The sequence below is a fragment of the Delphinapterus leucas genome, chromosome 10 (genome assembly GCF_059928025.1).
Source record: "Delphinapterus leucas isolate spDelLeu-1000000601 "Yukka" chromosome 10, BTC_Dleu_Yukka2, whole genome shotgun sequence".
Classification (NCBI taxonomy): Eukaryota; Metazoa; Chordata; class Mammalia; order Artiodactyla; family Monodontidae; genus Delphinapterus; species Delphinapterus leucas.
In genome coordinates this window covers 21669779-21697729 of record NC_143138.1, presented here as the reverse complement: position 1 = coordinate 21697729, position 27951 = coordinate 21669779, and the positions used below count along the sequence as shown (strand labels likewise).

The 27951-nt window shown below is 41.9% G+C and overlaps 2 protein-coding genes across 2 annotated transcripts; both read right to left on the bottom strand.

Moving 5' to 3' along the window:
* Nucleotides 1-289: 289 nt before the first annotated feature.
* LOC111168435 (uncharacterized) lies at nt 290-11571 on the bottom strand. The gene is given in 8 exon segments (XM_022562148.2): nt 290-3668; nt 3671-3906; nt 3908-4356; nt 9418-9531; nt 9533-9565; nt 9697-10042; nt 10216-10344; nt 11555-11571. Coding segments are annotated over 8 exon segments (1587 nt in total). The 3' UTR covers nt 290-3405.
* Nucleotides 11572-15025: 3454 nt separating this feature from the next.
* Nucleotides 15026-23577, bottom strand: ZNF165 (zinc finger protein 165). The gene is made up of 3 exons (XM_022562133.3): nt 22991-23577; nt 22508-22646; nt 15026-20353 (listed from the first exon to the last, which is right to left on the bottom strand). The coding sequence occupies exons 1-3, from the start codon at nt 23399-23401 to the stop codon at nt 19446-19448; spliced, it is 1458 nt and encodes a 485-aa protein (XP_022417841.1). The 5' UTR covers nt 23402-23577; the 3' UTR covers nt 15026-19445.
* Between the last annotated feature and the right edge of the window lie 4374 nt (nt 23578-27951).

The window sequence follows — 27951 nt, the reverse complement described above, 5'->3', positions numbered from 1 at the left end:
TAACTTGAGTGGTTGAACACCAGACAAAATGAGGCTTCCAACCACTGTCACAGATCCTGTTAAAATCCTGTCTCTGCCCTTGGCTTAGGTATGTCCTTCCTCTACTTGGATAAAGCCTCTCTGACCTCTTTACTAAGGCATAAGCAGACAGTCTATGTATGACAAGGAGAGTCCTCCCTTCTCCCCCTCTAGTTATATCTTCCAAAACTACCAAGAAACAAAGCAAAGCAAAACAAAAACCCAGAAAAAAACACTAGTGGACAATTTTAAAAAAATAACAGCACTTGGTAGGTGTATATACTCACTTGCTTTCATTATTTCAACAGAGAGAAAATAAATGAACTAAGAATTCAACTCAAGAAATCAGAAAAAGAGGGCTTCCCTGGTGGCGCAGTGGTTGAGAGTCCTCCTGCCGATGTAGGGGACACGGGTTCGTGCCCCGGTCCGGGAAGATCCCGCATGCCGCGGAGCGGCTGGGCCCGTGAGCCACGGCCGCTGAGCCTGCGCGTCCGGAGCCTGTGCTCCACAACGGGAGAGGCCACGGCAGTGAGAGGCCCGCGTACCGCAAAAAAAAAAAAAAAAAAAAGAAATCAGAAAAAGAATGAGAAATTCCCAAGGAAAAGGTTAGAAAAGAAAAATAAAAGTAAACGAATTAAAAATAGAAAAAGTCATGTTAATAAATAAATCCAAGAATGAAATCTTTGTAAATGAGCCCATAAAAACAACAAACCTATGGTAAATCCAAGTGAGAGAAGAAAATTAAGTTATCAATGACAAATAATAGCAGATGAGGTAAGTATGCTACCAAAATTTTTAAAAATCTTAATGAAATTGATCGTTTTCTGGGAATAAACCATTAGTTCAGAAATTCATTTAAGAAGTAGAAAAATCTAAAAAAGCCAATCCTAAAGGAAATAATTGAAAAAACTATCAAAGAATCATTTCCAGAAAGGCTCAGAAAATTCTGTAGCATTTTAATTTTTTAAAAGTATTTATTACATGTGTAGGATAAATTCTAAATTTTCCATTTGGAATATAAGACAAGTAGAAAGAAAAGAAGAGAATTGTTCCATTTTCATCACCTAAATACAGTCACTATTGACATTTTGTTGTCATTCCCTTCCAATTTTTGATATTTTTAATCTGTTTTACATAGTTGTGTGATTTTATTCTAAAAGCACTTTAACAGGCTATTTAACATTTTAATATAATAAAAACTTTTCATTTTATTACAAGCTTTTCATAAGAATAAATTATATGTAGACATTGAGATATAATAAATAGTGCTTATAGAAGAGATGGAAAGTTTACATGAGATATATATTGACAATAAGGTGCTTGGTATAGTGTGTGGGACACGGGTTCAACAGACGGTAGCTATTACTGTTATACTTTGCAAAGGGCTTTTCCTTTTGCATATATCATTATTTAATTTATAATGGATATTACTATCTCACAACATCATGCTTTTTCCTCTTTAGTGGAACAGGCAAGCCACATGCCTCGCAGAGAGAGGCCAAGAATATATTATTGCTCCTCAGGAGAATCCTTCTGCTTGTTTGGTTTTGCTAAGAAGGTAGAGTTCAGGCTGAGCAGAGTTCAACAAGTTGGGGCTTAGAGTGGTAAAGAGGGGCATCCTGTGTCTCAACACTCAGAGACCCGTGCAGGACCGGGATCCTGAGTGGCACATAGAGTAGTGAACTCAGGTTTGGGTTAGGATCTTTCATATGAGGGATTTGGCCTACATGGCATAGAAATAAAGGGTTGATTATTACTCTGAAGTCACTGGGAGGTTAACGATCAAAACATGGGCTCTAGCCTCTACAAACCCTCAACCTCCCCTTCATGTTTCTTTAAAGGTTGCTTTTTCATTTATTATGTTTTCACTAATTTTGCTTCCATTTCTTTGAAGTTTGTTTTTCTGGCATCTCTGGTCTTTCCCTTTTCTCCCTCGCTTCACTTTCTTCCTCTCGTAGAGTTTATCCCCATCTTTCCATTTCTTAGCTGCTTTTTCTTTTCACTTCTGCCTACTCTCCCATTAAGGCCTCATCCCACTGCTTTCCCACAACTGCTCCTATTACTGAATGTTTCACATTTCAATGGTTCTCTTTCCCAAATGGTCTCTGCTTTTGGCCTTGCGTTTTTTCAATTTTTCACTTAATGTTGACTCCCTTCATGCGTTTTTATGTTTTTCATCTCACCTGATTAACTGGTCTCTAAGAATTTGGTTAGAAGCTATTATAATTGACTTTCAATAGATTACCTATAAATTCTATCTAAAGAAAATTTTAAAGTGGCTTTCCTCTACCTTCAGGTGCTCAAAAGTTACATTTTAGAATTTATTATTTAATCTAAATCTTCAAACTGTTGCTAGCAGAAAACCCTTTCTTCAGAGAAATCTTATTTAGAGGCCAATATTTAAAACGAATTAAAATGAAGCTGTTTCAGTGGTGAGGGACCTAGAGCCCTGAAGCCTCTCTGAGAAACCCTTAGGGCAGGGGCAGGGTTCACACAGACAAAATGAATTAAGGGCGGGATATAAGACGGTAGGAATCTGTGTGGCAGTGGGGACCATGTCCAACTAGACAACAGTGATAATCAGCTCCAGTCAGTTGTTCCCACATGGGAATGTGGTGCCCACTGTTGCCACATCATGCATTTTTGTAAGAGAATCTGGAAAGTCAGACTTTATGTGAACTTAAGTAGTTGCAATAATTTCATATCACCAAAAATACTTTGTGAGAAAAATGCATGTGCAGGCCAACTACAGCCCATTGGCCTGTTTGCTCTCTCTGGTTTAAGATGTGAAAGGTCACTGGGAAATTGCATGGTAAATCTTCTTGCTCTACTGCCACTAACCCATCCTACCCGTGCAAATCATAGTTCATTCCAATATTACAAAATGGCTTTTGTATTGCACAATGTTTTAGTGTATGTAATTGATTGGTTAATGTATTTTATCAAGTTAACCAAAAAATCATGGTTTTTAAAAAAATGCAGATCAGATGTTAATCCTAAATTTACACTTTAGACAAGATTATTATTCCAACTCCAAAGAAAACGGGAGAATAAAAAGGGAAAGGGAAAAGAAACAGTAGTAATCTCTAAAATCTTGTTATTTGTCTAACAGACCATTTAGATTGCCTGAGCCACTTGCTTCAGAGAAGAAAAGTTTGAGAATATGGAATGAGCCCTTCCAAAGTCCCAGTTCATCACATGATGTGCTTAGTGGCAGAACATCACAATGTCTTGCTTGGTAAGCTGTCAGGTGTCTGCCTATTTCAGCCTCTATAAGTATTTTCAAATGACTGCTGAAATTGCAATAGTGATCACAGAGTTCCCTACATCTAGCTGTGCTTTTCTGATGATGTCCCACAGGAATGGGCATAGACGGAAAATTCTACATCACTCTTGACATCGCCAGGGCTTCTCTCCAGTGTGGATTCGCTGATGTACAATGAAGTGTGAGCTCTGCCGGAAAGCTTTTCCACACACATCGCATTCATAGCCCTTCTCTCCAGTGTGGATTCTTCGGTGTCCCAGAAGATGTGAGCTATAGCTGAAAGCTTTCCCACACACATCACACTCATAGGGCCTCTCTTCACTGTGGATTCGCTGGTGCCCAATAAGAGCTGAACTATGACTGAAAGCCTTTCCACACTCATCCATTCATATGGTTTCTCCCCACTGTGGATTCTCTGGTGACGGAAGAGGCCTGAACTCTGACTGAAGCTTTTCCCACACTCACTACACTGGTATGGCTTCTCTCCAGTATGGGCTCTCTGATGTTGTATCAGATGTGAGCTCAGAGAGAAAGCTTTCCCGCAGTCATTACACTGGTATGGTTTCTCTCCTGTGTGGGTCCTTTGGTGTTGAATAAGGCCTGAGCTGTAATGAAAAGCTTTCACACTCATTACATTGGAAAGGTTTTTCTCCAGTGTGGGTCCTTTGATGCTGAACAAGGTGTAAACTGTAATAAAAGGCTTTTCCACACTCATCACACTGATACGGTTTTAATTGGCTATGTATTCTCTGATGGTCAGTAAGTTGTGAGCTCTGAATGAAAGTTTTGCCACATACATTACATGAACAGGGTCTCTCTCCAGTGTGGATTCTTTTATGTCTAATGAGGCTTGAGTTTTGAGTGAATCTTTTTCCACATTCATCACATTTATATCTTCTGTCATTTGAAGTGTTTCTCTGATATCTTTCTGTCCATCCTTCATGTTCTTGGGTTTCTCCACATTCAAGAGCCTCTCCATTGATTTGGTCTGATAACTTTTCTTGGGATTCCATATCTACAGTAAGCTCCTGCTTTTGAACCAATTCTTCTTTCTCAATTCGTATCACATCATCCGAAATAAAAAATACAGTATTCAAATGTCACTGAAATATACAGGAAATAAAATGAAACACTTATACTAGAAGTACACAGCTTCAATATACCAACAAAATGGTTTTACAACGTTTGAGGAGGAAATTGGGAGATGGCAAAGGAAGAGAGGACTTAGGACTAACAGTGGCTGGACTGGGAGGGGGTGATTCGAGAAAAGAGTGGAGAAACATCAGGGAGGATTAAGAATGGTCCAATGGACAAGCATCATAAACAACAGAAGAAGACCTAAGATAAGAATGGGTTCACCAGGAAGGCCAAAAGTTGAGTAGAGAGGGATGAAAGAACAGAAACTGTGGGAGGAACAAAATGAAAGAGGAAGCTGACAGTGGCAGGTACCAAGTTGGAGTCATGAAACAGTTCTGTGCAGGTTGCTCTGAAGGCCTCTGGGATCAGCCACAGAGAAGTATCACATTTGTAAACAGGCAGGACAAAGAGATTAGAGTCTAGACACATGGGGTAAAAGAGGATGTTCTTATGTGGGGACAGACAGAAATTGCTTTAGCTCCCAGAGACATTACTACTCTTCTTGCAAAGAACACTGGAAATCTGTCAAACCTGAAGCTACATTCTGTGGGTCATTCGAGATTTCCCAGGAAACCAGTACTAGCACAGAGAAGGTTCTTTAGCAGACCCTAGACTCCCATCTGACCTCATCCAAGGAAAGCATGATTCCATAATTCCTCTGCCTTTCTTTCCTACAGAGGTTCCTTTGAGTAGAGTCCCGACACTCCCCACTCTTCCAGGGTGGGAGATGTGGCCACTTCATCAATGATAAACAGTTTCTGAAAAAAAGTGAGATTGTCCCATTCAAGCCATGTTCTCCCTGAAGTAATCACATTTTTAGGACCCAGGGTAAAGGGCAGAATTTATAACCATGTAGAAATAATGCAGGGAAAAGTGGTTTGCTTTGTATTATAAAAGATATTAAATGGGAGAAAAAAGGGAAAGACTACTATGGAGCCAGTTGAAGATCTAGGATGTAGTACAAGTCAGACCTAACTCTAAGCAGAAGCACTGGGCTGACTGTGCCAAAATGCGTTGCCTAAAGAGACTCTGGGATGAGGGGTGAGAAGGAGCCATGGTCAAACAGCACATTCCAGATCTCTGAGAGTGTGGATGAGGGAAGAAGCTCACTGGCAGTCTGCCTGAGAAAAGTGACAGCCACTTCTGGGTCCTGGAGCTCCCATTCTGTGAAGGGCAGAAACCCAGAGATAAGGCAGAGCTGAGAAAGAATGTTGCCAAGAGTGAGAGAAGCCTTTCCTCGGGGTCTCCTTTTAGGACAGGAACCTGCAATAATTTCCTCACCAAACCAGCTTGCCACTATGGTAAAAAACCCTCATTGTTAGTGGTTTATATAAGGTTATCTTAAAGTATTTAGGTGCTTTAAAACTTCAATTTATGTTACAGTTACCTTAGATATATCTGTGTAGAATTTAAAGGCAAATTACACAAAGAGATGCATTTATGCAAGAACATAGTCTTTTAGAGCCATTAGCAAATAAAAAATGGCTACTGCAGATGGGTTACAAAGCAGCATTGCACATATAATAGAACTAAAATCCGTATCAGCATGAGAAAAAAATTTATGGATTAATATAAAAAAGTACAGCATAGAAACTCAATTTCTAACTGTCTAAAAAAGGTTGGGGGCTTCCCTGTTGGCGCAGTGGTTGATAATCTGCCTGCTAATGCAGGGGACACGGGTTCGAGCCCTGGTCTGGGAAGATCCCACATGCCGCGGAGCAACTAGGCCCGTGAGCCACAACTACTGAGCCTGCGCGTCTGGAGCCTGTGCTCCTCAACAAGAGAGGCCGCGACAGTGAGAGGCCCGCGCACCGCGATGAAGAGTGGTCCCCGCTCGCCGCAACTGGAGAAAGTCCTCGCACAGAAACGAAGACCCAAGACAGCCTAAAATAAATAAACAAATAAATTTTAAAAAGGTTGGGGAAAATGGTATACTTCTAGGCAGGATGGCGCCATGAGTTCGCACTTCAGCTCTAAATACACTGAGTAAAAAATAAAAATAAATCTAAAAACCCATCTGTGCTAAAAAGTAAGATAAACATCTCTGCGGACCAGAATGGAAACAAAAATACACAATGGTGGCTACAGTTGAAGCTGTGGGTCTGCTGGGCCCCAGAGAGTGACTGAAATCTTAGTCCCAGAGGAAAATGGGGACCTAAAATTACTTCCTGAAAGGAGTAGCACCAGCTCACTGCTTGATGCCAGAGGCTGGGTGGGACACGCAGGTACACACATACACAAGCACACAGACACATACAGAGAAAGACACAACTCTGACCAAGAAACATGTCAAGCCACCTGGAAGCCTGTGACTACACTGGTGATATTTGTGTATGACATGAAACAGGAGCCCTAAAACCTGCTTCCAGGGGGCCAGGTAACAGTAACAACAGAATAGCTAAACATGGAAGCAGACGATGTTAAACAGATTAGAAAGAACTCAAAGTGAGCCTAGATATGAAAATTTCAGAATGAATGGAACACTAAGAAAGATGGTTCACAAAGTCAATTGGAACATGAATTCAATCCAGATGAAGTTATTTTCATCAAAAATCCTGAAAAATTAGTAGAATAAAGATACCTAAAAGAGATAAATGATGACATACCATCCATGGTAAATAAGCATGGAATTATGAAATAAAATAAGCAAAAATGAAACAAAGATATGTGGTATAAAAACTGAATAGAAATTTTAGAAGTGAATAAACTAGAGACAGAATAAACTCAAAGATAACAGAAGAGGAATCCACTTGGATGTACCACAGAGAGACAAAGACATAAAATATGTGAAAAAGTGGCTAAATGAATAGATTGATAAGTAGGTTCTAATCAGTGTATTCTGGGAGCTCCAGAAGAAAATAATATAAGGAATTTTAAAAGCAGCACAATTTAAAGAATTAGTAGCTGAGAATTTTCCGAGAATTGAAGAAAAACGTGAGACCTTAGAGCAAAAGAGCATTTTCAGATGAAGCAAGACAAACAAAAATAAAACCCTATCAGGACACACTTTTTAATGAAAATTCAGATCATAAAGGTTAAGAGTAAATCTAAAAGCCACTAATGGATAAAGATGGAATCCCTAAAAAAATTTAAAAGGCAGTAAGACTGATAGTAACCTTTTAATAGCAAATAGAAGCTAGAAGACAGTGAAGTAGTATCTTCAAAATGCTGAGGAAAAGAAATTGTCAATTAGAATTTTACACTAGCTAAACCATGATTAAAAAGGAGGGAGGGCAAAATAAGGGTATTTTCTGACATGCAAAGACTAAGTCTACTACCAAAGAATTTTGCTAAAATTATTTTAATTTTTGAATTTTATTTTATTTTATTTTTTATACAGCAGGTTCTTATTAGTCATCCATTTTATACACATCAGTGTATACATGTCAATCCCAATCTCCCAATTCATCACACACACACCCCCATCACGGCTTTCCCCCCTTGGTGTCCATACGTTTGTTCTCTACATCTGCGTCTCTATTTTTGCCCTGCAAACCGGTTCATCTGTACCATTTTTCTAAGTTCCACATACATGCGTTAATATACAATATTTGTTTTTCTTTTTCTGACTTACTTCACTCTGTATGACAGTCTCTAGATCCATCCACGTCTCAACAAATGACTCAATAAAATGATTATTAAAGGATGAACTTCAACAAGAGTGAATCCAGAGGAAAGGTGCTGACATACAAGAATGGTGCCTCAGAAATTGATAAAACATGTCAGAAAACTTAACTAACATCTTAGTATTAAAGAAAATGTCCATTTCACATTTAAAAAAGAAACTGGTTCCTAAGAATGACGAACTGTAATCAATGGAAGGAGCTTCAGACAAGTGAAGTGGAAATACAATATGCTAACTGCTGTGACAGGTATGCACAAGAGGTATCACATAACTCAAACATGTAGGAAAGTATCAAGAAAGGCTTCATGAAGGAGGCGACAGCTGAGGTGAGTCTTGAAGAATAGCTCTGAGTTGGTGTGGCAGGCGAGTGGAGAAGGTATGGTCACAGGTGGTGTTTTATGAATCCAACAGGGTGGTGATGTGTGTGGCAGTGCAGTGAGGGTGGCTGGGAGAATGTTGAGCATATTAGCAAAACCCAAATATGTCATGGGTCTGATAGGACAGGGAAGGAAAGGGCACTGGGAGGAAAAAAATGGGCTAAATAACTAGAAATCTCCCCTGAAGAACTGAAGAACAGGGTAGCAGGACAGAGAGAGCTAGAAGAGGAGGAAGTATGAGCAACAGCCTTCCTGATGTTCTCTGCCCAGTGAAATGCTACCCGTTTTTTTTATGACCCAGTTCAAATCCCAGCCATTCTGCTACCACCAGGGCCTGAAGAAGTAGATTTCTTCTCCTAAGAACCATGACCTCCAATTTGGCACATAATCATTCACTGTCTCAAATCAACAGCTATCTTTTTATGGATACTCAACCCCTTTAGGGCAGGGATCCTCAGAGAACCCAGAGCTAGGCTTACACACAGTGAAAGGTAAAGATTTACTGACTTCTTAACAGGACCCACAAAGCCCCCATTTTCTGGTTCCTGACCATCTTCTCTCTGCTACTCTGCCTGTCTCTCCACGTTCCAGTCACACTGGCCGTCTTTCAAACCCACCAATTTCTTTCACACTTGTTTTTGCACATGTCTTTTGGCCTGGAATGCTTTCCCCTCTATTATTCACTTGGTTAATTCCTACTCTACTTTTAGGATTCAGTTACCATGTTATTTCCTCAAAGACACCTTCTCTGTCATCCCTCTCCCCCCACGTACAATCTATCATGGCATATTTATTTGTGTGGTTGTTTGTTTAATGCCTCTGTCGTCAGATTATTATAAGCTCCATGAAAACAAAGATCATGTCCACTTTGCTTATTACACCTAGTGCCTTGCACAGTGCCTGGCATATAATAAGTACTCAATATACATCTGCTGAATGATGAATGATTCTAAGGTCTCCAGGCGAGCCATATGACCTAAGTGTCAATACTAACCACAATCCTGTTGCTGTAGAGCGTCCTGAGATTCACCCTTAAGCTGGATCCCCATGGGTTGAGGCTGGAGATATGTTGCTTTCTTAGCTGGATCCAGAGGTACCGATGTCTCAGAAAAGCACTTCCTGTGCACAGGCCTGGGTTGAAACCTGAGGACAAGCAAGCTCATCTAGGCATCTGAAGGGCCAACAGAGTAAATGATACCCAGAGACCCCACAAAGGACCAGCTTGGAAGCTCACTCCCAACTATCCCTCCGCTGAGCATAGGGCCCTTTCCTACCTGTCGGCTTGATTCATCCAGCTCCCTCTCCAGATCTTCCAGCATAGCTACCACCTCCTCCCCACTCTCTGGTTGAGGCTCCTGTACCCAGTCCTGGAGCTCCTCAGGCAGGATGGTCAGGAACTGCTCCAGCACCAGCAAGTCCAACATCTGCTCCTTGGTGTGTATCTCAGGCCTTAACCACTCACAGCAGAACAGCCAGAGCTGGCTCAAGGCCTCATGGGGCCCAGGAGTCTCCTTGTAGCAGAAATGTTGGAAGCGCTGGCAGAATAACTCCTGGTTGTTTTGGCTGCTCCCTTTTGTGCCAGATCTCTGACCCACAGCAGGCCCTTTTTTTTGCGGTACGCGGGCCTCTCACTCTTGTGGCCTCTCCCGTTGCGGAGCACAGGCTCCGGACGCGCAGGCTCAGAGGCCATGGCCCACGGGCCCAGCCGCTCCGCGGCATGTGGGATCCTCCCGGACGGGGGCATGAACCCGTGTCCCCCGCGTCGGCAGGCGTACCCTCAACCACAGCACCACCAGGGAAGCCCAGAAGGCCCTTTTTTATTAGTTACTTCAAAGAGCCCTTTTGGCTCTTCAGGAACATCTGGAAGGAAAACAGCAGCTATTCCCACTCCAATGGGCCAAGAGGAGGTGATACGTGTTATCCTTTAGGGCACACTCCTAAGGTTACAGAAACCATAGTTTAAAAGATATGTATATGCAGGCTGATTCAATATTTGAGCTCACACACTAAGTCTAATCTTTCTGTTTTAGAAGAGAAAGGAGGCTCAATCCCAAATTAAAGAGAATTCAATAAAGAAAATTTAAAAAAATAAAAGTTTAAGGCAATTCAAACCTTTTTCCAAGTAGGAGAAGGGAAGTTTGTCAGGAGACTGCATTTTTGACAATACTGGGAATATTGTTGGATGCTTGCTTCCTCCAAATAACACCAAAACAATCAGTTGATAAGGCCAGCCCAAGTTTATTCTTAGAGAGTACTACTTGACAGAGTCTTAGTAGTGTCTCCCAGGGAAGAAGGCAAAGTCAGGATATTTATGAGGTTTTGAGGGCTTAAGGCAGATCTTTCAAAGCAGGATAAGGATAGGGCAAGGATCATGATACAATAGTTTAGGATTGATGGGCACAGCAAGGTGCAGAATTTGAGTTGACGGTTACAAAATGTCTAGATCCTATCCATTGAAAGTTGAAGAGTTTGATGTTCACATAAATGGATTGAGGGGCAAGTTCTTGAAACAAATATAATTATCGGCAACTTTTACTTTCTAGGGCAAGAATTTCCTGGAATAGTAAAGGTATGTTGCTAAAGAAGTGGAATAGTGGAGTTACATTTAGGGAAGACAGTTGAACAGTCAAATTATGTTAGTGTAGGTAGTAGGCTGTGTGGGGGTAGGTGGTTTCAGTTTTCCATGTAGCAACAGACTTAAGCAGGGCCTATGGATTTGCAGAAATGTGGATTACCAACTAATTAGCATGGCAGGCAGTGGTTAAGGGCACGGGCTGTGGATTCCAAAAGACCTGGGCTTGAATCCTCTTTTCTTATGTGTGGTGGCTTAACATCTCTAAACCTCTGTTTTCCCCTCTGTAAAAATATCGTAGAGGTTTTTAAACGTTTTATTTTGAAATAATTTTAAACTTACAGAAAATTGCCAGAAAAAAAGGTACAGAACAATCCCTATAACCTTCACCCAGCTTCCCCTAGTTAACATCTTACATAACCACAGCACAATTACAAAACCAGGAAAATAATGTTACAGTGCGATTAACTAAACAGCAGACCTTATTATATAGGGTTACTTTGAGAATCAATTAAATTCAGTGCCTGGCACTTAGTAAGACCTCAGAGGGATGCAGTTACCACTGTGAATTGGTCATCCAGGTGCTGGCTCCAGGGACCACGCCTCGAGCTCAGGTACACTTCTAGGTTTCCGGGCACAGAATATAGGACGATGCAAGGAGGCCCTCTAGTGCCTTCTCTGCGCCTGGCATTTGTTACTCAATGGGCAACTTTCCAAAACACCTTCACCTTCCCGGCCCTAAAGGTTAATTTAGGGGATTCTAGACTGGGCTTGGAGAAAGATTGTTTTAGGAATCATTCAAGATAAAGGACATGGAGCCGCTTATACATGTCTTCCACTGGTTTGGATCTTCGAAAGAGTAAGACAATATAGTGAGTTAACCGGCTAGACTACAAACCCCGTTCTCATTTACCGCACTGGCACATCATTGTGACCAACCACTAGCCCAAGGCTCAGGAGGTGTCGGCTGTCTGTGTCCTTCAAGCCACAAGGACCTGGCAGACCACAAAAGGTTTCCGGGAGTAGGCGGCCACGTTGGACAAACGGGTGGTCAGAATAGAACTACTCGTGTTAGCGCCAGTAACCCAGGAGTGCGAGTCTTAGAAACGTTCTGGGGCGCCGGCCGCCAGCTGGGCCGGCTGCTGCGGGGTCTCCGCGGGCACTTCCAGCGCCGACTGACCAAGGAGGTGGCTCCTCCCACCCGCGCCCAGCCGACCTCGGGGTCCCGGGCCCCGACGGGGGGGCCGTCTCCCCGCCAGTCTTACCAGCGCCCGGGGAAAGCGGCCACCCGTACCTACCCAGCCTCTCGGAGCCCCAGACCTACAGGCGGCGGAAGTGCGTCCGCGAACCCGGCCCAGCCCTGCGCCTGCGCTTCCGCCGGCTTCGGGAAGGTCCGAGCCGTTTGGCTTGGCCGAGCGCCGCGTTCCTGCAGCGAGGTCTGCACATCAGGACGCCAAGGCCTGTGGGGTTTTGATTTGTAACTCGCCTCATCTTAAAAAGAGGGTCCGAGCGCCAGCTCCGCGTCGTTGAGTCCCTCCGCTCTCCCCTGCGCGGGGCAGCGGGCGGGGACTTTCCTAGGCGCGCTTCCCCTCCGAGCATCACTTCTCTAATTCCAGTTCACCGACCCCGAGTCCTCTTCCCCTCCCTGCCAACCTGCCTCCCTGGACAGCATCCCCCACTCCATCCCGACCCCCGTCAACCTGAATGTATTTACCAGGCAGGCACATCGCGCAACCAGAATGTGTCCGCAGTGTTCCCATCAGTACAGTCACTCCGTCTGGATCATAAATGACCCGCAAGGAGAGGACGGGAAAGGAGGAGGCTTAAGGCACGCTATGATGGGTGCGGCGCTGTGTGTTCTACTTACAACCTGGAAACACGCAAAAAGCTTAAGTGACCTGCCCAAGTTTGCACAGCCCAGGGACAGGATGCACCCCCCGCATGTGTGACCAAGACCTGCCCTGGGATCCCTACAGCGTGGCCACAGTGAGAGAGACCACCACTGCTCAAGGTAAAATGACAATTTCCAGGCTTATCGTGTGTATTGACATTAAAATATGAGACTGCTGCAGGGCTCGGACACCATAAAAGTTTTCTTTAGGAAAATTAGAACCCCAGGTAGAGAATAGAGTCTTCTGGAAAAATTTAACAACTGATGGTCTGTAGCTTGTAAAGGACACTTCTACTCTGTAGGCTTTTTAAGTTGGTAAGTGGAGTGGGAAGCGGGTGTTGGGGAAGAAAAATTTTCCTTCTACCTTTCTAGGTTCTTTGGTTGGTCTTATAATTAAATTGACATAAAACAGATTATCAGAAGAAAAACAAATTTAATTTTTTATGTCTAGGAGCCCTGAAGATAAGAGAGGCTTACATGCCATCCTGAGCTAATGAATGGGATAGGGGTCTGGGGCTTCAAAGGGGAGGAGGGTAATTAACAGGATGATAAGAAGAGCAGATGTTTGGTAATTAGATGTTTGCCCTGCCATGCAGATACGTCTTTTAAATGAAAAAAGTTATCTCTGTTAATATCTCGTTTTCCAGCACAGGCCCCCAGTCTAAATTATTTCTGGTAGTTAAGGGAGAGGTAAAAGTTTTCCTGAGTCTGCTGGGTCTTGGTAGTTTTCAACTCAAAATAATCCACATTCCAAAGTGGAACATTTTTGGGTAGCCTATTCTGCTCCACTTCATACTCACTTTGCATCTTGCTGAACTCTTCATGAATTGTGGGTCCACTGGAATTTTGTACTCATGAGGGATTACAAATGCTACACGTGAACAGGGGCATATCCTCTGCTCAGCCACATGCTCTATTGTCCTATTTTACTTCACTTACAAAACACAATTTGAACGATAAAGTTAAGAATTTCAAGACTGTGACAACAGGGCATTAAACCAAGCTCTTGACCTTCTGAAAGCTGGACACTTCTGAGTGCTAAGGCACTGTGTGACTGCGTTAAGTCACACATATTTGAAGCTAGCACTACCCATCTAGCAGACTCAGTGGGGAACCTTACAAGGGAGGCAACTGTGGAGAAGCCTTCAAACAAACAGGTGATAAATGTGGGAAAATTTTCAGCTGGAATTCAAATCTTATCAAGCACAGGAGAAACCATACTGGAGAAAAAAACCTTGTAATTGTGGTGAGTTAAGGATATTATGAGGATAAAAGAAGGTATCATGTGGAAGGCATCTTGAATACATGCATTCCTGTGCTGGTCTAAGAATGTTGTAGTACAGGTGAGTATTGGCTCTGCCAAAGCAAAATGGACGAACAGAAAAAGTATGACATATTAAAGAAATAAACAAAAATAAAATATATATTAAAACCTTACAGGGACCTCCCTGGTGGTCCAGTGGTTAAGACTCTGTGCTCCCAGTGCAGGGGGCCGGGGTTCCATCCCTGGTCAGGGAACCAGATCCCACATGCCACAACTAAAGATCCCGCATGTGACAATGAAGATCCCGCGGGCCGCAACTAAGACCCGGCACATCCAAATAAATAAATAAATATTAAAAAAAAACAAACCTTACAAATATCACTTAAGAAACAGGTTACAATTGTGTTTCCAGAATATAAACCAAAATTTTTTCCTAAGGTATATATTGCAGAGCATTTGTTATTATGCCTTTATAAAAATTTCACATTCAGAAGACATAAAGGTTGCTGTCTTTCCAACCAAATATTCGTTCTTTAAAAAATATGGAGAGCAGTGCCTTCAGATGGGAAAGATGGGCTCTAATATTTTAAGACTTTTTTTAAATTTCAGGAAACGAAACAAAACTTGGGTCTATAAGAAGAAGTTACGTTTGAGACTGAGAAATTTTGGTTTAAAATGAAAAGAATAAAGGAAGAGTCATTTTTAAATCCAATTTTTTGGTATAGCATGAATTTAAAATTTCATTTATGGGAATTCTCTGGCAGTCCAGTGGTTAGGACTCAGCGCTTTCACTGCAGTGGGCCTGGGTTTGATCCCTGGTAGCGGAACTAAGATCCCACAAGCTGCATGGTGCAACCAAAAAATAAATAAATAAAATAAAATTTCATTTATTTATTATTAATCTAAAAGCTAATAATCATGACATATGAATAGTGGGATTTGGGAAAACATGGTTTCATGTCAGAGTGAATCCATTTCAAGATACTGACATTTAAAAAATACTTTTGTGTTTGTCTTTTTAAAAATTCAGATATAATTGACAACATTGTGTGAGTTTAAGGCATACATTTGGATTTGATACACATATATTGCAATGTGATTACTACCTTAGTGTTAGCTAATACCTCCATCACTTCACATAATTATCTCATCTTTTTTTGTGATGAGCACCTTTAAGATCTAGCCTCCTGGCAACTTTCAGGTATATAATACAGTATTGCTAACTATAATCACAATGCTGTGCATTAGATCCCTAGAACTTATTAACCTTCTAACTACAAGTTTGTACCCTCTGACAAACATCTCCCCAGTTCCCCCACCTGCAGCCCCTGGTAACAGCCATTCTACTCTGTTTCTATGAGTTCAGTTTTTTTAAGATTCCAACTATAAATGATGTCATGCAGTGTTTTTCTTTCTCTGTCCGATATACCTCGCTTAGCATAATGCCCTCAAGGTCCATCCATATTGTTGTAAATGGCAGGTCTTCCAGGTAACTGGTAAATTGAAGAAGGGCCCTTCTTCACTTGAGGAGGTAATACTGAAGAGGACAGATCTAGGAGATATTTTAGAATCATTTCTGACCCTTTAAGACTACAGGGACTAAAGGAAAAAACCCAATAAACAAGGCTTAGGTGAGTCTGAAAGATCAGGTAGATGATGTGGCTTATATTACAAGGGAATAGGAAAGAGGGTACAAAATGGCTTTAGGTGATCCAGGGGAGTCAGAAAAGGTAATTTTAAGACAAAAGAGTACGTTTACTTTACAGAGCAAGCACTAAATGTACAGTAGAGGTTAGACTATGAAATTACACATGATGAAAATACAAATAGGTTTAAATAAAGATAATTTTTATTTTATGAGATCAGTCAGGAATAGGTTTTTTTTTTTCTTTTTTGCGGTACGCGGGCCTCTTACTGTTGTGGCCTCTCCCACTGCGGAGCACAGGCTCCGGACGCATAGGCTCAGTGGCCATGGCTCACGGGCCCAGCCGCTCCGCAGCATGTGGGATCCTCCCGGACCGGGGCACGAACCCGTATCCCCTGCATCGGCAGGCGGACTCTCAACCACTGCGCCACCAGAGAAGCCCCAGAAGTAGGTTTTTAAATGAAGTTAGGAAAGCTGGTGCATAGCTTCCTGCTGATGCTGATAACAGGGAGGACAGCAGTGTGTTATTCTGCATCATGTCCTTTGTTGATGCAACCCAAGCTGGAATGCAGTACCTGAGAGGATGGATATTCAGTCTGATTCAGCATGGTGTTTCCTATGTCTAAAGTGTTGCTGATGCTGTTCAACCTGGATAACTGTCAGAGCTTTCAACCACTCCCTTCTTCTCAAGATGGATTCTGATGTTCACCTTGCTCATGAATGGCCTGGAATTCTGGATATTCCCATTTAAGCTGTCTTTTTCATAGTCTGGAAAGGAATAGTTGGTGGCTTCTGTGTCACTTGATGATGAAATTCGGAATGCACTCCCATTCCACAGGCACTGGCTACAGCCTGGAAACAAGATATGGTTGGGGTGTGAAAGACTCAATGAATGAACAAGAGTTAATACCTTAGAAAGACATCTTAGGGAACAGTTCTCAGGGCGTACAATAGACAAAGAATGTGCACAGTCTTATTCCATCCTCAAGAGGTAGTAGAAACACGGAGACTAATATATCTAGTCAGGGTGAGTAGAGACTGAAGGTTTGCAGCCTTGCTCCCACAGTAGTGTTGTCCTCCTCTTTTACTGTCAGGAGACTATTCTGTTCCTTTTGATATTTAATAGCCAAAGCTGCAGCCAGTATGGCCTATGACAGTTTGAGTAAACTCTTACTCCAAGGGTTGGGGGTATATGGCAGTCTCTGCTTCAAGGGGATTGTCCCTGGGGCTGATTTGTTGGGGTCATTCCTAAGGCAAAATAAATCATTACTAACATAGAGAAATGCCAAGGGTTACTGAAATCTTTAACTGAGGTTAAAAGAAGACTAGTCATCTTGAAACTCATTGAATGAACCACTAAAATATTAATTCAAAAGGAAAACTGACAATTCTGGTGAATTTTGTCACATGTGACAGAAAGCACAAACTTGGCAAGACAAACAATACAATTTATAATTTGGAAACAATGTGAAGCTTGGCCACAAAGGGATGAAATCAGAAATACCAAACCAAGCATGCTGGTGTTTTCTACTACAAATAAATCTACAGATAAGACTTCTGATCATGATCAGTAAATGATCAAATGGTGCGCAGACGTTCACTAGCAACATAGACAGGTGTGTGAGTGTGCATGTGTGTGGTGTGGTGTGAGGGGGGGCAATCTGAAGTCGCAGCCCCTTCCTGTAGCTGCCGCCTTCACCTCTGGAATCCTGTTCCTGACCCTCAACAGAAGCCCTGAAACCCTGGGCAACAGCCCCCGGGCCACACAAGCCCAAATGCCCGCTAACCAGGCGGGTGGTAGTCTTTGTGGTAGTCTCTCGGGGCCTTCAGGGCAAAGTCGCTGCCTAGCCTACCAGGTCCCTGCTGCCGCCTTGATTTTAAAATGTATGGTGAATTAGTGTTCTAAAAGGGTGATATACAAGCCCCTTCCCCCTAACTTTAAAATTGTGTTGCTGTGCCGAGCGCCTTGCGGGATCTTGTTTCCTGGACCAGGGATTGAATCCCGGCCCCCCTGCAGTGAAAGCGCCAAGTCCTAACCACTGGGCCACCAGGGAATTCCCCAGTACTGTCTTTTCTAATTTTATATCCCGTTGTCATACTGTCAGTGACATAGTCAAGGTTAAGGTTAAGAACTAGGGCACTGGAATAGTATGTGTGTTTATATCCCGCTTCCACCATTTACTATGTGTTCTTGTGCCAGATACTTTACAGCTCAGTTTTCTCAACTATAAAATGGGAAATAAAATAAAATAAAATAAAGTGGTAAAAATAACAGCATTTGTACAATCATGAGACAGGTTTTATCAGCACAGTGCCTGTAAAAAGAAACTATGGGTTCAACATTACCTTAAAACAAATATTGGGTTATTTAGATCCTATCAGGACATTTCTAGTTCAAGGTCATTGAAAAATAATTGCTAAGACTTTTTTTTATAAAGCCTCTTAGTGGAAAATTTTGTTCATTAGATTATACTTCTCATATGGGAGTTCTGTTTCTAGCCAGAGTTTTCATATAAAAGCATTATATACTATAGAATATTTAGGCCTTAAATATGTTTTTATTTCTCATATTAGTTCAAATGTGCCTCATCTAAAAGGTAAAACAAGTAGAGCAGGATTCACCTTTATATCCTGAAATCATTGGTAGAGTTCCAACTTGTTGCAGATTCCTCTCCACTCTTCTCTCAGATACCTACCCTTTCTACACTCTCCTCTAGGTCTTTTTTGGAGAGAATAGCAGCCAGCAGCAATGAAATAAAGTTTCAGGCCCTATATTTTTAGTACTAATTCCTTCAGCCCTCTTCCACAATTGTCAGTAGCCAGAGAACCCTATTTCTGTCAAGAGAGCTCCCCAGAACTACACTCTCTATCCACCTACCCAGGAAGGTGCCAAAACCCCCACAGCGTACGTGGCAGTAAAATCCCAGTTATACTACTGTGTATCTCCTCCAAATTCTAAGGTTTAGTTCAATTTGAACACCCTTCCTTACCTCTAACCCTAGCTCTTGCCTAATTTGCTTCTATTCCCCTCCTGTCTTATTTGAATCTCTGGATTATGGTCTCTTGCTTTAAATGCTCTTCCAGTTGTTCACTTCCTGGCATGACCTCTGAACACAGATTTTGGCTTACATATTGGAATGCCACCACTGCATATGTCCTCTTGTTTGACATGACTGTCTAATTTAGTTGTGCTGTGTCTTCATCCTTTAAAGGAATCTTCCAAAAGAACTGTTCTGCAGTACGTTGCTCAAGCTATTCCACTCCTGGGCTTAGCCTACCTCCTCTTGTGGAGAATCATTAACTAGAGTTGATGATCAATCTCTTTACCTGAATCTTCTTCCCCCCACACTGTAATCATGGTTATTTCCCAAGAGCGTCCTCTTTTTTATTTTCATTGCCATAGACTAACCCATTTATTAGCCTCCCCCAAATTCTGCTATTTTGGTTTGATTTTAGCGGTCAACGGAAGAGGTACATCCACTGTCTCACAGAAAGCAGACACATAGAGGTGAAGATCATATGCAGAACAGAAAACTGAGAATGAGAGAGAGAATAAAGAGACATTGGTCTTACAGTCATTCATCTCACCCAGTATTTATCTTTTATTCAATGTTTTTCACGTTTTTCTATTTCCTTATGAATTTAAGTTCTTTACATTAATAGGTTTTCCCTCTTGTGAATTCTCTGATGTTGACTAAGGTGTGAGCTCTGACTGAAGGCTCTCCCACACTCACTGCATTCATAGGGTTTCTCTCCAGTGTGGATTCTCAGGTGTCGAATAAGGTGTGAGCTCACTCTGAAGGTTTTCCCACATTCACTACATTCATAGGGTTTCTCTCTGGTGTGAATTCTCTGATGCAGGATAAGATGTGAGTTCAGGCTGAATGCTCTCCCACATTCTTTGCATTCAAAGGGTCTTTCCCCAGTGTGAATCCTCTGGTGTCTAATAAGATCTGAGCTCCCCCCAAAGCCTTTCCCACACTCATTACATTCATAAGGTCTCTCTCCAGTGTGGATTCTCTGATGCCTAATAAGCTTTGAGCTGTGTCTGAAAGCTTTCCCACATTCATTACACTGATGGGTTTTCTCTCCACTGAAAATTACTGCATGTTTAATAAGGTTTGGGCTCTTGAGAGATTTTCCATATTGGTGAATTTTTTCTCCAGCATAAATTCTTTGATGCTTAATAAAATCTGAATTCCATTTGAAACTTTGGTCATAGGTACTGTGTTTACAAGATTTCTGGTGTGAAAATTCATTTGAGTTCAGATTTAAGCTTCTCTCACAACCATCATGGCTTATTATTTCACCTGTAAGTGTATTTTTGTGGGTGAGGATTTTACTAAAACCTCCATCCTGAGCTGATGATGGTTTTTGAGACTCCCCTGATTCTTTTTCCTGTTGTCTCTTTAACCTGCCTGTAGACTTACAGATGTCTTGAGGCTCAGCAGATCCTTCTGACACAAATCCTGAAATTCTTCCTGATATAATTCTCTGCGATTCCATTCTCTCATAAATTTCCAGCTTTGGCATGGATCCACTGTTTTCACTCTCATTATCTAAAATAATGATGAAAAAATAAAGGGGTAAATACCTGTTTGCTGAGCTGATAGAAAATAAAACTTTGAGGTACACGCAAGATGGTTACCTATTGGTACTTCATTTGGCCACTCTAAAAACGTGTGGCCTTTGGAATTAGAGGACTGATGGATGAGGATACAAAAGAAAGAAAAATTGGTAAAAGCAAGTTATTTATGCAGTGGTTGGCAGAGAGAGGAAACAGACATCCGAGGATGAGCAGATACAACAGAAAAGATTAGGAAGAGGATCACCACCAGCAAGAATGGGGGTGGGGAACAAAGTAAGGAGAAAGAACTACGCAATGTGACTGAGAGGGCTCTTGAGGAACTTTGGGTCTATGATATTTCTAGTGTTAGGCTTAGAGGATGAAAAGGAGGCACAATCTCAAAGAGAGCAGATGAGGATATAGATGCATTGAGAAAAGTAAAGTTATAATGACTCTGAGGTATGTATGTGGTGGGAGAAACCTCCATCCATCTATCCATCCAATCCACCCTTCCATTTCTTCTTCATCATTCATGGATAATCAAATTCTGTCATTTCTGCTAAATGTCCCCTATATACCTCCCTTTCTTTACATTTCTGTTACTATAGAACCTCACCGCTTCCTGTTTAGATAACTGTAACAGCCTCCTTGCTGTTCTGACTCTGAGCTATTCTTCTTCCCAGTCATCCTAAATACCCTTACCAGACTAATTGTCATTAAACCCAGTCATCTTGGGACTTCCCTAGTGGTGCAGTGGTTAAAAATCTGCCTGCCAATGCAGGGGACATAGGTTCCAGCCCTGGTCCGGGAAGATCCCACATGCTGCGGAGCAACTAAGTCCGTGCACCACAACTACTGAGCCTGTGCTCTAGAGCCCGCAAGCCACAACTACTGAGCCCATGTGCCACAGCTACTGAAGCCTGTGCACCACAACTACTGAGCCTGTGCTCTAGAGCCTGTGAGCCACAACTACTGAGCCCATGTGCCACAGCTACTGAAGCCCACACACCTAGAGTCCATGCTCTGCAACAAGAGAAGCCACCGCAATGAGAAGCCCATGCACCACAACGAAGAGTAGCCCCAGCTCGCTGCAACTAGAGAAAGCCCGCGCACAGCAACAAAGACCCAATGCAGCCAAAAATAAAACAACAACAACAAAAAACCCTGTCATCCTCTTACACCCTACTCAGAAACCCTTAATCTCTTCTACGACACACCTGAGCTCTTCAGACTGGTTTCCAGGACTATGATCTAGTCCTCAAAATTCCTACCTTCTAGCTCATCAACCATATACTGTGCTCATGACTCTATATCATGCTGGAATCAAGCAGTCCCTCTTTGTTATAGGGTGTCCTTTGTGTAGAATAAGCTAGGCAGTAAAGGGGGTTAGGCAGTGCTGGTCTTAGGGTGGGAAAATTTACAATTTTAGGTAGGGTGAACGGAAATGTTTCCAGAGCAAACTTGAAAGCAGAATTTGGGTAATTTTTTAAAAATTACTGTAATTTACTCTTGGGTTTATTTTTGGGACCCTATACACCTAAAGTGGTATTAAGTCCATGAACTTTTTAAACAATGAGTTTTTGAATAGCAATGAGGATTCTGTGGAGGTAGTCAGTGCAAGTATGGCCAACTTTCTATAAAAACATAAAAGAGCTTTGTAAAACCAAAAGTAAAATAAACAAAGGCAACAATATGGATCTTGTTCTATGTATCTGTGAATTATATTCTATTTCTGAGTATATCATCACATATTTGCCTCTCTTTTTCTCTATCATTGTATGTGCTTCTCTATGAACATGTTTTGTTTCTGTGAATGTGTTTCTTTCCCTTTTGCTTCTTTTCTCATTCCCTGACATCTCAACTCATTTATTTTCTTTCCTTTAACTTGCTCATAACATGAAAACATCTCATGTTTTGGAAATATTATGGATAAAGAACAAATGAAAAAAAGGAGACATTTTGCATAAGAAACAAAATTTTCTCTCTCTTTTTCTGGTTGGCCAATGACACACAAGAAAAAAGTTCTCCATTTCTCATGAAGTAATAAAGGAAAGGACCATCTACAGTTATGAAAACTAACATGAGAAGGGAGGTTCACTGTCCCAGTTCTTCAGGGACCTGCACCACAGAGAGTATTGTCCCTTACCACGGTCCAGTAGGAGTTGGGGTTCTGAAGCACCATGAAGGACCTTGGTGTTCACTGGCTGGAACTGGACACTAAGTGGTGGTCCAGGGGGTGCCACTTTTCTCCTGAATAGTTCTTGTCCATGTCCACAGACTGGAATCTGAGAAAAACAAAGTACATTTGAGCTTACGAGAGAATCCCTGTTGGAATTAAACATCTTCCAAAACCAAAGAGAACCTCCTGTAGTATTGGGTTGGCCAAAAAGTTCGTTCAGATTGAACAAACTTTTTGGCCAACTCAATAATATAAAACTGGGGAAGGAAGAATTAAGTCTGACTCAATTATAAAAGGTAGTATGGTACCAAATGGAGATGGAAGGAGACATAACTGCATACTGAACTACGAGTTCCTACAAAGCTCACTAGATATCAATCTCAGGCCCTTTTCTCCCTTTGTGGGACTCCACCTGTCCTGGAGGTCTTAGATCTCCCATCCCCTTTGTACCTGGAGTACTGCTTCATCAGTGCCTCTCTCTAAATCTTCCAGTATGGTCACTGCCTCCTCTCCAGTCTCTGGGTAACGTTCATGCACCCAAGCCTGTAGATCCCCTGGCAGGATGGTCAGGAACTGCTCTAGCACCAGTAGCTCCAGGATCTGCTCCTTGGTGTGGGTTTCTGGCTTCAGCCACTGACAGCAGAGCTCTCGCAGCCGGCTCAGTGCCTCGCGGGGTCCTGGGGAATCCTGGTAGCAGAACTGCCTGAACAGCTGCCGGCAGAGCTCCTGCCTGAGGGTATCACTTCTCTGTAAGCAAGTGTCCTGCTTCCAGACAAAATCTTCCTCTTCAATCTTCACTATCAGAAGTCCTTCATCCTCTTGAAGGTTCTGAGCTGCAGCTTTCTTTGATTCTGTTGTCATCCTGAGATAAAATGTATGATCAGAATCCCACTTCTGCTCTGTGAAAGGCCTTTTTTAGTTTAAAGAGCTCTCCTGAGGGATAAAAAAATTGTTATTACTGTCTAGGAAGACAAAATATCACATCATAGAAATAGTTATTCTTCATTATACACTTAAAAGCACTAAAATACCTGTTTTGTGGAATACAACTGTTGCATAATTTCTACCTAAAAGCAGCTTAAATTTTTATTTTAAAAATAAGATAATTTAAATTTCAAATATTAAACATAAGACAATATAAGGCAATATTGAATGTTAACTTGTCACATGCAATTAAATTATTTATTAGCCATAAAGAAAATAACCATCAAAACAGAAAAATGACAGAAGTGCTTCATAAAGTTGGAGATGGAAAAGAGCACAGTAGGTTACAATGGTCAGAAGCTTAATTAAAAAACTACCTTCTGATGAATGGATAGGATTTGACTAGGATGCGGGAGAAAGAAATAGGAAATTACAAGCAAGGAACAGCTTGAACAACTGGTTAATGGTAGGAACACAGAAGTGGGAAAGCAAAGTGTCAGTAGGTTTGTATAAGGAAATTATAGAGACAAAGGCCCTATTGAAGAAAGCTTCAAATGTCAAGTTCATGAATTCAGAGTTTATCTTTTAGGCAATGGGGAGCCAACAAAAGCTTCTGAGCAGAATGGCCTGACAAATAATGTTTGTGGAGATATATTGTTTATTTCTAGGATGGACCAATATGAAAAGATAGAAACATAAAGAGGCTACTATACTCATAAAAGTGTGGGGGAAATACAAGCTTAGAATGTTATAATTATCTATTCAGAATGTGGAACTAGGATTACTTATAAATCTCTTAAATAATAAAATAGGGCAACTTTTCTTGACAGCCAGAGGTTAACAATTTCAGTCAGCGTAACTAGCTTCTTCCCCAAAAGTCTCAGGTAGGTTTCCTTTTGTCCCAACAATTCCTTCTCTGCCTTTCTGGTTTCATGGCTCAGTCTATGTCCTGGACACTGAGGCCTATCGTATCACCAGTAAATTATAATAAACCAGCGCCGAGACTTGCTTATCAGCCTTTTGTTAGTCTTTTTGTAAGATATGAGTTCCTCAAGTCTTATCAGCACTTTGGAATGGTCAGTCTGGTGTCTGGACTGAAAAACTGAATAAAGGAATTGAGAGGTGAAGCCCCAGAGTACAATAGCAAAATACAAGTACCAATCTTTCACGTTCTTCTACTCAACATTTCACCAAGCTGACTACTGACTCTTGCACAGACATGTACATTATTAAGAATCTTAACACAGCAAAGCATTGGGCCAGAAGTTATATGGCAGTGGTTTCCAAGAAAGTCTGAATTCAGAGCTGAGCTCACTGCCTAACTGTCATGTGGGAACTTTGTTAGAAACAGATTCCTTGGCCCTGACCCTGGATATGCTGACCTGGTTAGTATGGGGTATGCCTAGATATTCTCTATTCTGATGTACAGATATAAGGAATTTAAAAAATAGTATTTGAGTTTGCAAGGAGTTTGCAAAATAGTTGGAAAGAAATGACATAAAACACACATGGATACAAAACATTTAAATAACAAAACAAGTTTCACGTGACACACACATTGAAAATGTTTGATAAATGTTGAAAGCCGAAGTACTAAACAAATTGCATGGTAGAGACACTGAATATCTTAAGAGCTCTGAGGTAAGGAAGGAGTGTGTGTGTATGTGTGCAAATATTTCCTACAGGTGGTGGGGCTTAAACTGGACAATAAAGGATGAGAAAGATCCAGAAAGGCAAAAAGGAAGGGAGAGCAAAGAGTTGAGGAAGTGGGAAAGAACAGCAGATTGATAATGAGACCAGCTTGCAGGGTGTAATTGGAGTGACTAAGAATTGCACTACCTCTTATAAGGAATTCACCAACTCTACTCTGAGTTCCTACAGTTCCTAAAACAACATCTGTGGATGCAACACATATTAACCTGTATTATTTTTAGTTGTTTGGCTGTTTTCTTTTTTTTTCATCAATTGACTGGAGCTCCGTGAGGTTAAGGACCATGCATTATTAATATTTATTCTTAAGTTCCCACATTTGTTGATTTATTAGATAAAAATGTAAATTAGGAAATTTTGAGTTTCCTAATTGCTTTGTCTTTTGGATATTCTGTATTTTAGATGATGAGACGTCCACTTAGAAAAACATTTCCAACAGATATTAAGAGATTTTAATGGAAAGGAGTTAGGAATGGAAATACAAATTTAGATAAGATCCATAGAAAGGGCAGTTAAAGATAAATATTGAGGATAATTCTCCAAGAGTATGAGATGAAGATCACAGGCTCAGATTGAACCTTGGAAAACAGAGTTTGAGGGGGTGAAAGTAAGAACAAAATTTAGCAATGATAGAGGAGGAAAATGGGGGGTTAGAGCTATGGTTTATATATCAGTCTCAATCTTTCATAATTTATTGGGACATTCTTTTGATATAGAGACCTAAGTTCACTTCTCGTTATGTTTTCCAGACGTGATAAATGTTTACCAGGTAGTGTCTTAAATCTTTATGGGCATTACCTCATTTAGCGTAGGAAGATGAACAGTAAAGTAGGCCTACAGAATCCACAGTTCCTAGCTTAAACTTAAATTATCATGCTAAGCAGCTGATTCTACAACATATGTTATCTCCTCACATAGCTGAAAGTTCTGTCTTCAGATGTTTAATCACTTCTCATCCACTTAAAACAGTCCACAACTCTAGATAAAATCATCTAGTTCTCAAGGATTTGATATATACCCCCTAAAGCTGGGTTTCAAATGTCTTACTAATCTCAAGCTAATAAACATTTATTGAGCATCTAGTGCTTTACAATCATTGTGTTGGAGCAGTTACAAAAATAGCTAAGCAGATATGTAAACAAATGCCATTAGGACAGAGAGTAGGGAGTAATTAGTTACGTTGGGAAAGGTGGAAGTTTCGTAAAGTGCAGGCTTCCTGTTGGATGAGTAGGTTCCTGGTGAATGGGTAGGTTCTGGGTGTGTATGTTGGGGTAGGAGGAGGACGGGGGTGGGGGGGTAGTTTTGTTGGCGGAGGGATGGCAGTTAGGGGAAATCCAGAGAGCAAGGGATTCACAGCTCTCACAGCACCTTGTGTTTCTCAAATTGAGGCACTTTACAGTCTTACAACTGCCTGATTTGCTGTCTTCTCTCTCATTCTAGAACGAGATATTGGTTTCAATATTGGCTTCGCGGCCTCCCCGCTACACAGGAAACACTTCCTAAATATTTACTGCGTGAGTAAATTTCATGAGGATGCCGGGATGTCCCCACTTTTCCTGCGAAAAGGCAGATTACTCCTCCCATGAGAGGCAGGAGTCAGGGGCGGACCGTGGGGCAGTTTTCTTCTGGCAGAACGCAGCCGATCCAAGACAGATGCCACCCTTCCTCGCCTTGCCCGACTGGGTCAGGCCACTCCTCTTACCAGTGACCCTATAATCTCCGCAAGCAGGAATGCCCGAGCCCCCCCAACCACGCCCTCTTAGCCCTCAACGATGACGTCACGCGCGGCGGAGGTAACTATGGAAACCCATATTCTTTCCCGAAATAGGAGGGCGCGAACGCTCTCCCAACGCCAAACCTAGTTCCACATTTCCCCGGGATTCCTCTGAGGTCCCGGTCCAGAGCGCCACAGGGCTGCTGCAATCCCGAAGGTAACATGATAGGGACTGGGTGTTTAAAGGGGACAAAGGGCCGGACATCTGAGGCCCCAGAGCCGGACTCACCTCTCCCCCGGGGTGGTTCCGATCGGACACTTCCGGTGGAAGGACGGAGCTGCAATACGCCCCCAGGCGTCCTTCCACAGAGACTTTTGAGGCTGCGCAGAAGGAGACGGGCCGGCTTTGGACTGCGCTTCCCAGAAGCCTTCGGATCTCCTCAGGAGCCGGGACTCCATTTCCCAGGCGTCTTCGCTACGGTCTTGAAGTTCTCAGACTTTGAAGGAGAAGGCGTCTTTTCTTCTCTTTGTAGTAATAAGCTTGCATCTGTAGCTCCCATGCGGGCCTCATCCTTGACTTCATCCCATTTCAGTATGGGGCCGTGAAATGGAAGCTCACGCAGCAGGGACGCGGCTCAAACTTCGCCTTTGGACTTATGGGAAACTTTTCCCAAATCCTGGGTTTGTCCCCAACCCGGGTGGACCGCAGATATGCAAAACGGGGTTAATCATAACGCCTGGTTTAAGACTTTGCGTTACCCTAAATTGTGAACATTCTTTAATCCATTACCAAATCTATAAGAACCAGAACGTTGACAATAACCTAACCTTTACTACAACTCTTTCTCTTGTCTTCCTCTGTATTTTGTGTCCCCTTACTTATTGAAAAGATAGTTCTGCTTGATACATACACATGGCCAAACAATATAGGCTTTTAATTTTAGTTGTTTTTGTCTGAAAGGCATCGTGTCATAGGTAATCTGAATTTGCTGCTTTTCACTCAATAAGTTAAGGTACACCCATATTGTTGAGTTAAAATTCATTTTCATTACTGTATAATATT

What these genes read in the sequence shown, in the direction of transcription:
- ZNF165 (XM_022562133.3), bottom strand. Translation starts at nt 23,401, where the DNA reads ATGACAACAGAATCAAAGAAAGCTGCAGCTCAGAACCTTCAAGAGGAT. An exon ending in CTGATGAAGCAGTACTCCAG is followed by an intron (nt 22,647 to 22,990) that starts GTACAAAGGGGA and finishes TGTTTTTCTCAG; the next exon opens with ATTCCAGTCTGTGGACATGG. An exon ending in CCAACTCCTACTGGACCGTG is followed by an intron (nt 20,354 to 22,507) that starts GTAAGGGACAAT and finishes TCATTATTTTAG; the next exon opens with ATAATGAGAGTGAAAACAGT.